The sequence below is a fragment of the Salvelinus fontinalis genome, chromosome 8 (assembly GCF_029448725.1).
Source record: "Salvelinus fontinalis isolate EN_2023a chromosome 8, ASM2944872v1, whole genome shotgun sequence".
Taxonomy (NCBI): domain Eukaryota; kingdom Metazoa; phylum Chordata; class Actinopteri; order Salmoniformes; family Salmonidae; genus Salvelinus; species Salvelinus fontinalis.
The window spans coordinates 10,863,440-10,875,546 of record NC_074672.1 but is presented as its reverse complement, the minus strand read 5'-3'; the positions used below and the strand labels follow the sequence as shown (position 1 = coordinate 10,875,546).

At 40.8% G+C, this 12,107-nt stretch overlaps 1 protein-coding gene across 18 annotated transcripts in view; it reads right to left on the bottom strand.

Annotated features, from left to right (window-relative positions):
* The window catches only part of huwe1 (HECT, UBA and WWE domain containing E3 ubiquitin protein ligase 1), a 77,227-nt gene that overhangs the window by 48,108 nt on the left and 17,012 nt on the right, over positions 1-12,107 (bottom strand). For 13 of the 18 annotated variants that reach the window (XM_055930986.1, XM_055930978.1, XM_055930994.1 and 10 more), the window contains 7 exons: positions 11,989-12,090; positions 7,299-7,379; positions 5,763-5,869; positions 1,601-1,793; positions 1,294-1,385; positions 414-634; positions 190-247 (listed from right to left, as the gene is read on the bottom strand). In XM_055930986.1, the coding sequence (XP_055786961.1) occupies positions 190-247; positions 414-634; positions 1,294-1,385; positions 1,601-1,793; positions 5,763-5,869; positions 7,299-7,379; positions 11,989-12,090 (854 nt within the window). The remainder of the gene's footprint in view (positions 1-189; positions 248-413; positions 635-1,293; positions 1,386-1,600; positions 1,794-5,762; positions 5,870-7,298; positions 7,380-11,988; positions 12,091-12,107) is intronic. The other 5 variants (XM_055930990.1, XM_055930997.1, XM_055930996.1 and 2 more) reach the window with 3 other exon arrangements.

Genomic DNA, 12,107 nt, shown 5'->3' with positions numbered 1-12,107 from the left:
GTTATTATGTTTCAAACCTAGTACCAATGTGCAGATTTATTTTGAACACTGTCAAGGGAAACAATCTCATATGATTTGAGAGACTAGAATTGCTTCATTGACAAGTTTTGTTTAGTGGAAAGGGACTTGATTTAAGAGTGCTTTTTAATTGCATGTGAAAGAATGGGAAAGAACTTCGACACCACATACCACATTGAGAATGTAATCCATCAGAGGAATGGGTATCCTCTCTTCGGTGCCAACAACCCTATAGGAAAAACACCATCAGCATTCCAACTCCCCACCGCAAACACATGTAACAAAATGTGAAATGTAAAACATTATTGAATATAGAGGAAAAAATTAAATATCAGAGGAGCAATAAATCCTGAATTGATCAGGAAAAATCACATCTCTGATTTAGTATGTCATACAGTTCAACTGGCACTGACTGTCTGTTGCTCTCTGGCTCCCCCTGCTGCTGGGTGAAGGTATGGAGCGCCTCCTCCTCCTCCTCGTCTTCGCTGGAGGCCTCCTCGGCGGCGTGGGAAGAGCGTGCCGGGGGCGCGGTCACGGTGCCATCAGTCTTCTGGATAGAGGGCTTCTGACAGATGTACTCCGGGGCTCGGCCCAGGTTACAGATCTCCTCCAGTAACTGGGAGAAGACAAGAATGTGTTCATTTACTATACAGTGAAAAACTCTACGGTCTAATAACGAGTGGTTCCTGTTCAGATCACACTGATCCAGGTTAGTTTACTACGCAGTTAACATAGTCAATCTGAATGATCGGGGTCCTAGGGTTTTTCGTGACCTGAAACTGTTCAACTCTGGGCCCTGGTTAAAAGCTGCAACAGGAGTTCAGTTTTTCCTGATGAAGTCATATGGTGAGGTAAAACTAGTAGTCTAGACATGATCAATGGTAGGGTAGGGCATTTAAGAGTTTCTGTGTCCGAGTACCCACGAAAATCATTTTGAGAACTTGAGTACCATGAAATGGGGCTGAAGGCAAAAAAGTGAGCGGTATGCCAACAGTTGTTCCAATTACTGGATGTTCTGGTCTTGAACCCATTTTCACTACACTTGACATACAATAAACAGAGTTTGAAAGTTTGTCACTACTTATTTTTTTTAATTTCTTTTACATTTATTTAACTAGGCAAGTCAGTTAAGAACAAATTCTTATTTTCAATGACGGCCTAGGAACAGTGCCTTGTTCAGGGGCAGAACGACAGATTTGTACCTTGTCAGCTAAAATTGAGTACTTGCGCCCATCCCTGATCAATGCCGCTGATCATTTCAGATGGTGAACCCACCTTGATGATGGCAGTAGTTGCGTCAGTCTTCAGAGTGGGTTGATGTCTCATCAGTTCGTCCACAGCACTGCCCAGGTTGGATGCCGTGTCTCCTGTAGAAACACACACGTTAGAATGGTTACATACAGACAGACAGACAATCTCATCTGAATCAACAGTGTAATGTGTCACCATACAACATAACTTGAATACACACACCTGTTTTTTCAACAGTGAATGGTGTTCTTCCTTTAAGTTCACAGAGTCCTCTCAAAAAGTCTCTCACCATACTAGATTCCTATAACACACCCACATCCCCTACACTCACCCAGAGGGTCAGAGCTGCGGCGTCGTCTCATGGCAGGCAGGTAGTCAGGTGACAGAAGCACCTTGAAGAGGCGCTCAAAAGGCTGGCATTGGACGAAGGAGTGCAGGCCTCGCGCGTTCAGGCACAGGGCACTGAACACGTTAGGGAGAGAACCAAGCACCTCCCGGGTGGCCGGGACCTGCAGAGAGAGAGACTGTGAGAGAGAGAAAAGGGAGAAGAGAGAAAAAGAAGGGGAGGGAGAGAGTGAGAGACAGAGTGGCGAGGGGTAGGGAACAACTAGGAGGAGAGGGACTGGGAAGGAGGGTAGGGGGAGGCGCAGGGAATCAAAACGTAAAGGCAATCAGGAGCGGAGGGGAGAACAGGAGGAAAGAGTAAGGGAGAAAAGGAGGAAGTGAAACCAATGAGGGAGAATGACCGTTTCATGTAATGCTGTGTGGCAGAAAGGAGGAGGAGATGAGGAAGAGAGGAATGAGTTAAGTTGGAGAGGGAGGGAGGGCTATGTGAAGAAGTCTGTATCGCCTTATCCCGCTAGAATGAACGATATTCATCTTCTTATGATCTATTGATAGGACAGGTGCCTGTCAGTCACAAAGCGAGCGATGACAGGGAAACACTACTGATTTGTCTGCTGTCTGTCCCGCCTCTCGATACATGTGTTATTTTTGTGCGCTGTGGGTGGCTGCGGTTGAATTTCTTTCACGGAGGAGGGAGAGCATGATGAGTCTCCTGAGTGAATTGACATGCCCCATGTAATGTACAGTATCTAATTTACATTAAGTATTCACAACCCTGAGTCAACGCATTAGAATCTCCTTTGGCAGTGATTACAGATGTGAGTCTTTATGGGTACGTCTATAAGAGCTCCGCTTTGCGTTGTGCCTAAGAACAGCCCTTAGCCGTGGTATATTGGCCAAATACCACAGCCCCTTGTGCCTTATTGATTAATTAGGTTATCGTCCTGCTGAAAGGTGAATTTGTCTTCCAGTGACTGTTGGAAAGCAGACGACCAGGTTTTCCTCTAGGTTTTTGCCTGTGCTTAGCTCTATTCCGTTTCTTATATATATATATAAAAACTAGTCCTTGCTGATGACAAGCATACCCATAACATGATGCAGCCACCACCATGCTTGAAAACATATATAGTGGTACTCAGTGACCTGTTGTTTGTGCCTCAAACATAATGCTTTGTATTCAGGACAAAGCACATTTCCCTGCTACATTTTTGCAGTGCTTTGACACAAACAGGAGGCATGTTTTGGAAAAAAGGTATTCTGTACAGGCCTCCTACTTTTCATTCTGTCATTTAGGTTAGTATTGTGGAGTAACTACAATGTTGATCCATCCTCAATTCTCCCATAACAACCATTAAACTAAATGTTTTAAAGTCAACATTGGGCTTATTTCCTTCCACTTGAGCAACTGGAAGGACGTCTGTATCTTTGGAGTGACAGTGTAATTAATAACTGCACCCTGCTCAAGGGGATATTCAATGTCTGCCTTAAAAAAACAAAAATAGATCTGCGTCCTTTGTAAGGCATTGGAAAACCTTCCTGGTCTTTGTGGTTGAAATGTACTGCTCAACTGAGGGACCTTAAGGATCATTGTACATGTGGGGTACAGAAGTAGTCATTCAGAAATCAAGTTCAACACTATTATTGCACACAGAGTGAGTCCATGCAAGTTATGACTTAGGCACACTTTTACTACAGAACTGATTTAGGCTTAACAAAGGGGTTGAATTCTTGACAAGACATTAATTAGCCTTTCATTTTTTATTAATATGTATTTCTTGTTTTTAACAGTTCATTTTGACATTATGGGGTAGTGTCCAAGCCAGTATCACAAAATCTAAATGTAATAAATTTTAAATTTCAGTCAAGGGCTATGAATACTTTGTAAAAAAGGAACTAAGTGTTACCAATGAGGTGAAATCCACTTAAGCCCAATTATTGTTTTGTTGCGCATTCTTCTATTTTCTTTGCATGTTTCATAGGCCTATATAGGGGAATACGGGCTCATAAGCCATTTACTGTGCTTTGATTGACGACCGAACAGCGTGTGTTGACTAGTTTAAAAAATATATGTTGAACTGACGGAATAAAGTCCATCTCCTATATCCCTGTGCTATTCATAAACCATACAATGTAGTTATATTTCCAAGGCATTGAATCGGGACAAGGAAACTCAAGATCTCATTTGTATATTCCTAGGATTTGAAGCCCATGTCGAGACTTGACAGGTGCCGCTCAAGTGACTCGTCAGTGTAGCCTACTGATGGGTTGGGTGTGAACGAACGGCTCTTCTTGAAAATAACCGAATCACATTGGCGAGAGCCGTTCATTTTGGCTCCCTAACTTGCATACTGGTGGGCTACTATTGCTTATTGCCGATTATCTGCAGATAATTTAGGAAAACCCCTCCCCCTGAAGATGTTGGCATTTTAAAAACATTCTCCTGCAATTCTATATTTTTCTCAACAGGGAATCCATGTTAGTTGACAGAACACAACTTTGAAAGAGTAGACTAGATTTAGTTTTTGCCACAATACATTTAAAGGGTATAGTAGGCAAGTTTTTCTGACTAGATTACTAATCTACCGTCTTCCCTCAAGTCCCACCCAGTGTCCCACAGATCTGAAACCCTACCAACTCTGACTCTCAAATATCCGTCCCCCTCCTCTGATAATTGCACCCACAACGACTGATTGACAGTCCAAACTGTCACCCAAATGACATTGATTTCCTTATTTAACTAGGCAAGTCAGTTGAGAACAAATTCTTATTTACAATGACGGCCTAGGAACAATGGGTTAACTGCCTTGTTCAGGGGCAGAATGACAGATTTTTACCTTGTCAGCTCGGGGATTCCATCTAGCAACCTTTCGGTTACTGGCCCAACGCTCTAACCCCTAGGCTACCTGCCGCCACTTACCCTAGGTGTCCACCCACAGCAGCAGAGCCAATAAAATACACTATTTGAAGAACAAACAATTGTGGCAATTCATATCTTGCAGTAAAACTGTAAATATGATTTGAATCTCAAAAGACCGGTTTAGTGTTAAAAAAGATGATCGTACTTAGAAAATAGTCCTGATCCTATAGGCCTATAATACATTGAATTCATACATTTTCAGTCAATTTAATTGCAAAGTCACGTCTTTCTACTCAATACCACAAGCAATTTTACCAATCAGGGAGGTAAAGTCGTTAGGAGTATTCAATAATTTAGCTGTGTATTTTGGATGGAATCAAGACATTTGAATGTACCAGTGGCCACCAGAATAGAGCTCGTTCATGAACCCCCCGGACCGGAATTCCCTGGCTGGCTACTTACAGAGAACACTGAGGACTAGCCACTTTAAACTATGCCACTTTATGTTTACATACCCTACACTACTCATCTCATATGTATATACTGTACTCTATAACATCTACTGCATCTTGCCTATGCCGTTCTGTACCACCACTCATTCATATATCTTTATGTACATATTCTTTATCCCTTTACACTTGTGTGTGTATAAGGTAGTAGTTGTGGAATTGTTAGGTTAGATTACTTGTTGGTTATTACTGCATTGTCGGAACTAGAAGCACAAGCATTTCGCTACACTCGCATTAACATCTGCATGTGACAAATAAAATTTGATTTGACTAGCTAGTGTAGGCGCACTGGCTGCACAGCTGTTTATGCATGACCCTGCTCTAAAAGAAAATGTGACATTTAAACATGTGTAGAAGAAGAGTGGGGTGGACAGGAGGGAGCAATGAGAGGAAATGAGGTGGGGGGAGATCCGGTGAGCAATCAAAGAGAGGGAGAGAGAGAGGAGAAAGAGTGACCCCGCATTCAGACACTAGCGGCAAAAAACGCTCCCCGCAATTATCAACGCAAACCTGCATTGAAGACCACGGAGTGGACGTTCCTATTCCGTTTTGCGTTCCTTTTCTGCTCTATTTTCTACACTCCTGTTGACATGTTACGCTTTCGTCCAGCCAACCAGAAAAATGTTGGAGGGACAGTGATCCGTTTAGATTGGTTTAAATTCTTCCAAACACAGGAGGGGGAGAAACATTATATTAAACGCCTTCACTTGCAGAAAGGGTTTTTGCCACTAGTGTCTGAAAGCGGGGTGAGCCGAGAGAGTAGGGAGTGCTGTGCGACTCACGTCTTTGATGAGCAGGGCATGCAGCATGACATCAGTTAGACCGTTATCCTGCAGGGAGGAGAGCAGAGACGGCTCCTGGAACACAAACACTGTCACCACCTCCGTTGCTGTGGAGGAGAGAGAGGAGACGGAGGGAGAACGTTTTAAAATCAGACCAAAATCTGAAAGACAATTAACACCATTCCTTTTTGCTTAACATCAAAATGGCATATGATTTGATGGACTTTGGAGAATTGTCTCAAGTGAAATTAGTAAGCATACTATGCAATCTAATACATCTAAACCAAAGTAGAGGTCGACCAATTATGATTTTTCAACGCCGATACAGATTATCGGAGAACCAAAAAGGCCGATACCGATTAATCGGACGATTTTATTTATATATATATATATATATATATATGTACTAATGATAATTACAATACTGAATGAACACTTATTTGAACTTAATATAATACATAAATAAAATCAATTTAGTCTTAATTACAAAATGAAATATAATCAATTTGGTTTAAATAATGCAAAAACAGTGTTGGAGAAGAAAGTAAAACAGCAATATGTGCCATGTAAAAAAAGCTAACATTTAAGTTCCTTTCTCAGAACATGAGAACATATGAAATCTGGTGGTTCCTTTTAACATGAGTCTTCAATATTCCCAGTTAAGTTTTAGGTTGTAGTAATTAAAGGAATAATATGACAATTTCTCTCTCCACCATTTGTATTTCATATACCTTTGACTATTGGATGTTGTTATAGGCACTTTAGTATTGCCAGCCTAATCTCGGGAGTTGATAGGCTTGAAGTCATAAACAGCGCTGTGCTTCAAGCATTGCTAAGAGCTGCTCGCAAATGCAGTAAAGTGCTGTTTGAATGAATGCTTACGAGCCTGCTGCTGCCTACCACAGCTCAGTCAGACTACTCTATCAAAACAGACTTAATCATAATAAACACAGAAATACGAGCCTTTGGTCATTAATATGGTCAAATCCAGAAACAAAACGTGAAATACGGAACCGTTCCGTATTTTATCAAACGGTTGGCAACCCTAAGTCTAAATATTGCTGTTACATTGTATAACCTTCAATGGTTTGTCATAATTATGTAAAATTCTGATTCTGTTCTGTCTCATTTTTCCCCCGAATGCACTTTTGTTAAATCATCCCCCGTTTGGCAAAGTAGGCTGTGATTCGATGATAAATGAACAGGCACCACATTGATTATATGCAACGCAGGACAAGCTAGTTAAACTAGTAATATAAACCATGTGTAGTTAACTAGTGATTATGTTAAGATTGATTGTTTTTTATAAGATAAGTTTAATGCTAGCTAGCAACTTACCTTGGCTCCTTGCTGCACTCGCGAAACAGGTGGTCAGCCTGCCATGCAGTCTCCTCGTGGATTGCAATGTAATCGACCATAATCAGCGTCCAAAAATGCTGATTACCGATTGTTATGAAACCTTGAAAATCGTCTCTAATTAAATCGGTAGACCTCTAAACCGAATATCACTGAAGAATGTGTGAACTGAGTACTCACCCAGTAGGAAGAGAGAAGGTCCATAGTATTCGGCATTACTGATGATGTGCTTGAGTGAGGTAGGCAAGGACCCGTCCATGACTGGAGAATAGAGGCCATAAAGAGAGAGGACGGTTAGTCAGGCTATTTCCAGGGGTTATTCATACATCATGGAATATATCCAGTGCCTTCAGAAATTGTTCACACCAGTTGACTTTTTCCACATTTTGCAGTGTTACAGCCTGAATTTAAAATGGATTAAAATGAGATCGGGTATTGTGTGTAGGTCAATGACACAATGTCAACGTGGAATTTTGTTTTGAAAAATGATTACAAATGATTTAAAAATGAAAGCTGAAATGGCAAGCCTAATTAAGCTCAAGCGTAAAAATCACAAGTTGCATGGACTCATTCTGTGTTCAATAACATGTTTTTTTTGAATTAACACCAATTAACATCCCATCTTCAGATGTTATATCAATACACGAGTCACGACAAAGATACAGCATCCTTCCCAACTCGGTTGCCGGAGAGGAAGCAAACCGCTCAGGGATTTCACCATGATGCCAATGGTGATTTTAAAAAAACAGTTTAATGGCTGTGATAGTTTTCTCCTAATGAAGGATCAACAACCCTGTAGTTACTCCACAATACTAACCTAAAAGAGAGTAAAAAGGAGGAAACCTCTACAAAAAAAAATTTCTTCCAAAACACGCATCCTGTTCGCAACAAGGCACTGCAAAAAATGTGACACGGAAATATACTTTTTGTCCTGAATACAAAGCATGATGTTTGGGGCAAATCAAACAGCACATCACTGAGTACCACTTCATATTTTCAAGCACGGTGGCTAAATCATGTTATGCTTGTCAACGGCAAGGAAACTTTTGCTTCCAACAGACACTGGAAGACAAATTACCCTATCAGCAGGACAATAACATAAAACAAAAGGCCAAATCTACACTGGAGTTGCTTAAAAAAAAAGACATCATTGAATGCCTTGTTACAGTTTTGACTTAAATGGGCTTGAAAATACATGACAAGACATGAAAATGGCTGTCTGGCATTGATCAACAAAGTACTTGACAGAGTTTGAAGAATTAAATATATATATATATATTCTACCATACAGGTGTATTTTTAAGTCGCTCTGGATAAGCGCGTCTGCTAAATGACTTAAATGTAAATTGTAAATGTAAATGTATTTGTACCTGCTGCCAAGGCAGCAGCTAATCTTCCTGGGGTGCAAACAAGATTAAGGCAATTATACTGAACAAAATAAAAACACAACATGCACCAATTTCAAAGATTTTACTGAGTTATAGTTCATACAAGGACATCAGTTAATTGAAACAAATAAGGCCCTAATCCATGGTTTTCACGTGACTTGGCAGGGGTGCAGCCATGGGTGGGCCAGGCTCACCCACTGGGGAGCTAGGCCCAGCCAATCAGAATGAGTTTCTCCCCACATTAGGGCTTTATTACAGACAGAAATACTCATTGCTCTGGTGGACATTCCTGCAGTCAGCATGCCAACTGCACACTTCTTCAAAACTTGAGACATCTGTGGCATTTTGTTGCATGACAAAGGTACACATTTTAGAGGGGCCTTTTATTGTCCCGAACACAAGGTGCACCTGTGTACTGACTGCTGTTTAATCAGCTTGTTGATATGCCACACCTGTCAGGTGGATGGTTTATATTGGCTAAGGAGTAATGCTCACTAACAGGGATGTAAACAAATTTGTGCACAGAATTTGAGCAAAATCAGCTTTGAATATAACATGTCTGGGATTTATTTATTAAAGCTTATGAAACCAACACTTTACATGTTGCGTTTATATTCATTCAGTGTACATCACAAAAAAAAAACATTACACCACTCTAATCTACAATAAAACATTTGTAATTCCACAATATTATGTGTTTGTATGTGTGTCTCTTCACAGTCCACATTGTTCCATAAGGTGTAGTTTCATCTGTTTTTACTGCTTGCATGAGTTACTTGATGTGGAATATCGTTCTGTGCGTTTCCCCAGAGTCTGTTCTGGACTGTTCTGGGAACGAAGAAGAGACCCTTGGTGGCATGCCTTGTGGGGCATGTATGGTTGTCTGAGCTGTGTGCAGGTCATTTGAACAGACAGCTCAGTGCTTCAACATGTCAACACAGTAGTGACACAGTCAATCTCTCCTCTACTTTGAGCCAGGAGAGACTGACATGCATGTTATTGATGTTAGCACTCAGTGTATAGTTAATGGCCAGCCGTCCTGCTCTGGGCCCACTGTAATTTACCCATGTCCCTCTCTGTGGCACTTGACCATAGGACTGGGCAGTCATCCAGGTGCGAGAAAACAAGGGCCAGAAGGACCATTTTTGCTGATAGCGATGTCAAGAAAGCAGAGCAGAGCTTTATTACAAACAGACCTCGCCTTATCTTAGCTACCTTTGCATCAATATGTTTTACAATCCAGGGTTACAGCAAGCAGTTAAGGGACCTCAATTTCCACAGTATTAATTTCAAGATTTACTTGAGGTTTAGGGTTTTGTGAATGAAGTCCCAAATAAAATGCTTTTCGTTTTTGAAATATTTCACACTAGCTTATTACTTGCAACCCATTCTAACACTGACTGCAGCTCTTTTTTGTAAGCGTCACAGTGATTTCACTTGTTGTAGCTGACGTGTATAATGCTAAATCATTAGCAAACAGACAAAGGCTTTACTCAGTTCCAGGTCATTAGTAAAGAATGAAGAAGTAAGAGGCCTAGGCAGCTGCCGTGGGGAATGCCCGACTACCTGGATTATGTTGGAGATACTTCCATTAAAGAACACCCACTGTTCTGCTAGACAGGCCAGTCTCGATCCTCGATATAGCAGAAGTCATAACATACATTTTTTCAGCAGCAGATTATGATCAATAATCTCACAAATTTAACTGAACTATAACAAAACCGCTCCCAATCTTAATATCAATTTATTTCAGCCAATGATCAGTCATTTGTGTAAGTGACGCACATGTTTAGTGCCCTTTCCTATAAGCATACTGAAAGTCAGTTAATTTGTTTACTGTGAAATAGCCTTGTATCTGGTCAAAGTACATTTTTTCCAAAAGTTTAAGAGTTGGCTGAGCTCTTAGAGACTTACCTCAAAAGATTCATAGCTGTAATCATTGCCGATGGTTTTTCAAAAATGTTTTGACTCAGGGGGGCGAATATTTATCTAATCAAGATAGTTTTATTATTTATAACTTTTTTATAAACTTTATTATTTATTTCACTAAAATCAATCAATTTTAATCCCACTTTCTGAAAGCACTGTATACAGATATGGTCTTCATGGTTATGAATAGTCTTCCACTTCAATTTGTTGAAGCACCATTTCCTACTATCAGCATTAGAACCCCTTGACCCTTAAGGGTGGCGGGTAGCCGCGTTTAAGAGAGTTGAGCCAGTAACCGGTCGCTGGTTCAAATTCCTGAGCTGAAAAATCTGTCAATGTGCCCTTGAGCAAGGCACTGAACCCTAATTGCTCCTGTAAGTTGCTCTGGATAAGAGCGTATGGTAAAAGACTTATAATGATCATATAGGGCCAGTTACCCCAGATAGCTTAAAGTAGCTGTCCAGAGTTCCATAAATATGACCTATAATTGACTACAATATGAATTAAAAACATTTCCTTTCCAAAAAAAAGATAATCAAGGATGTTAAGGGGATTCTGTTCCCCTGCTAGGCCTGTCAGGAAACAGAATGGTGTGGGCGTATACCAGTCAACAGCTGATTTGCCAGCTCAGCCAATGGAATCTGCTCACACTTGGATATTCAAATTAGCTACTACCTCCACTTGGGGCTAGTAGGCTATCTTGGTTTTACCCGTGTGGCAGCTTAACCAAGTTAAATAGTGTGGATGGATTAAGGATTTGGAAAAGCATTATGGAAGTAGTAGAGTACTTTACTATAACAGCAATGAATGCGGAATGATTATTTCACAAACGTGAGTCGTTTGGTGTCACAATTCCTGATATTTTTGTTGTTAGTTAGCTAGACTATATCAGTCAACAAAAGCTAGCTAGGTTTCCTCGACATCGAACTTTACAATACAAACCACAGGACTTGAAATAGAAGTGACTGGTGAGGTAGTTGTTGCTAACACCGGCTGTGGATTGATTAGCTTGCTAGCTAGATTTTGTGTAGTGTGCACTCCTGAGCCCATGGGAGATTCTCAACAGATTTTGCCCACTCCTCCATCCACTCCACACTTACTTTTGAAAAAGGTCAAAGGTAATCGAGGAGAGGAGGCAAGGAGGAAATACGGAAACAAATGTGCTCGTCATCGGGCAAATGGCTTTTACAGAGGAGGAAACCAAAAATGTGTAATGTTTTTCAATTGCTGTGGGATACATTTTATAGATAAAATGATAAGTAGCATATAGACCTTTGTTATTTTGTTCTCTATTGGGTCTCAAGCAAGGGGGAGGCCGATGACGTCACTGATATACATCAGACCAACTCTTTGAAGCTTGCCGTGGTCAAAAGAACAAACTATTTTGCTCAAACCATTCTTTTTATTTTTTACCCTTTAGTGTGTGTGTACTTCACTGTACTTATACTTGGGATATCGCTTTTCAAAAGTTCAATAACAGCTGCAGGACGCCTAAGTCTAGAGAATCTCCATTGATCATGCATTTCAGAGTGTGGTTATCATAGCTCACTCACCGTGGCGGATGCCATCAGAGAAGGCAGGGTCCTGGATGGCTTTCTTTAAAAAGTTTAACATTGACTTCAACAGAGCGGCCCTCTGGGGAATACACTGGACGCCTGCAAGGAGAAAAGCC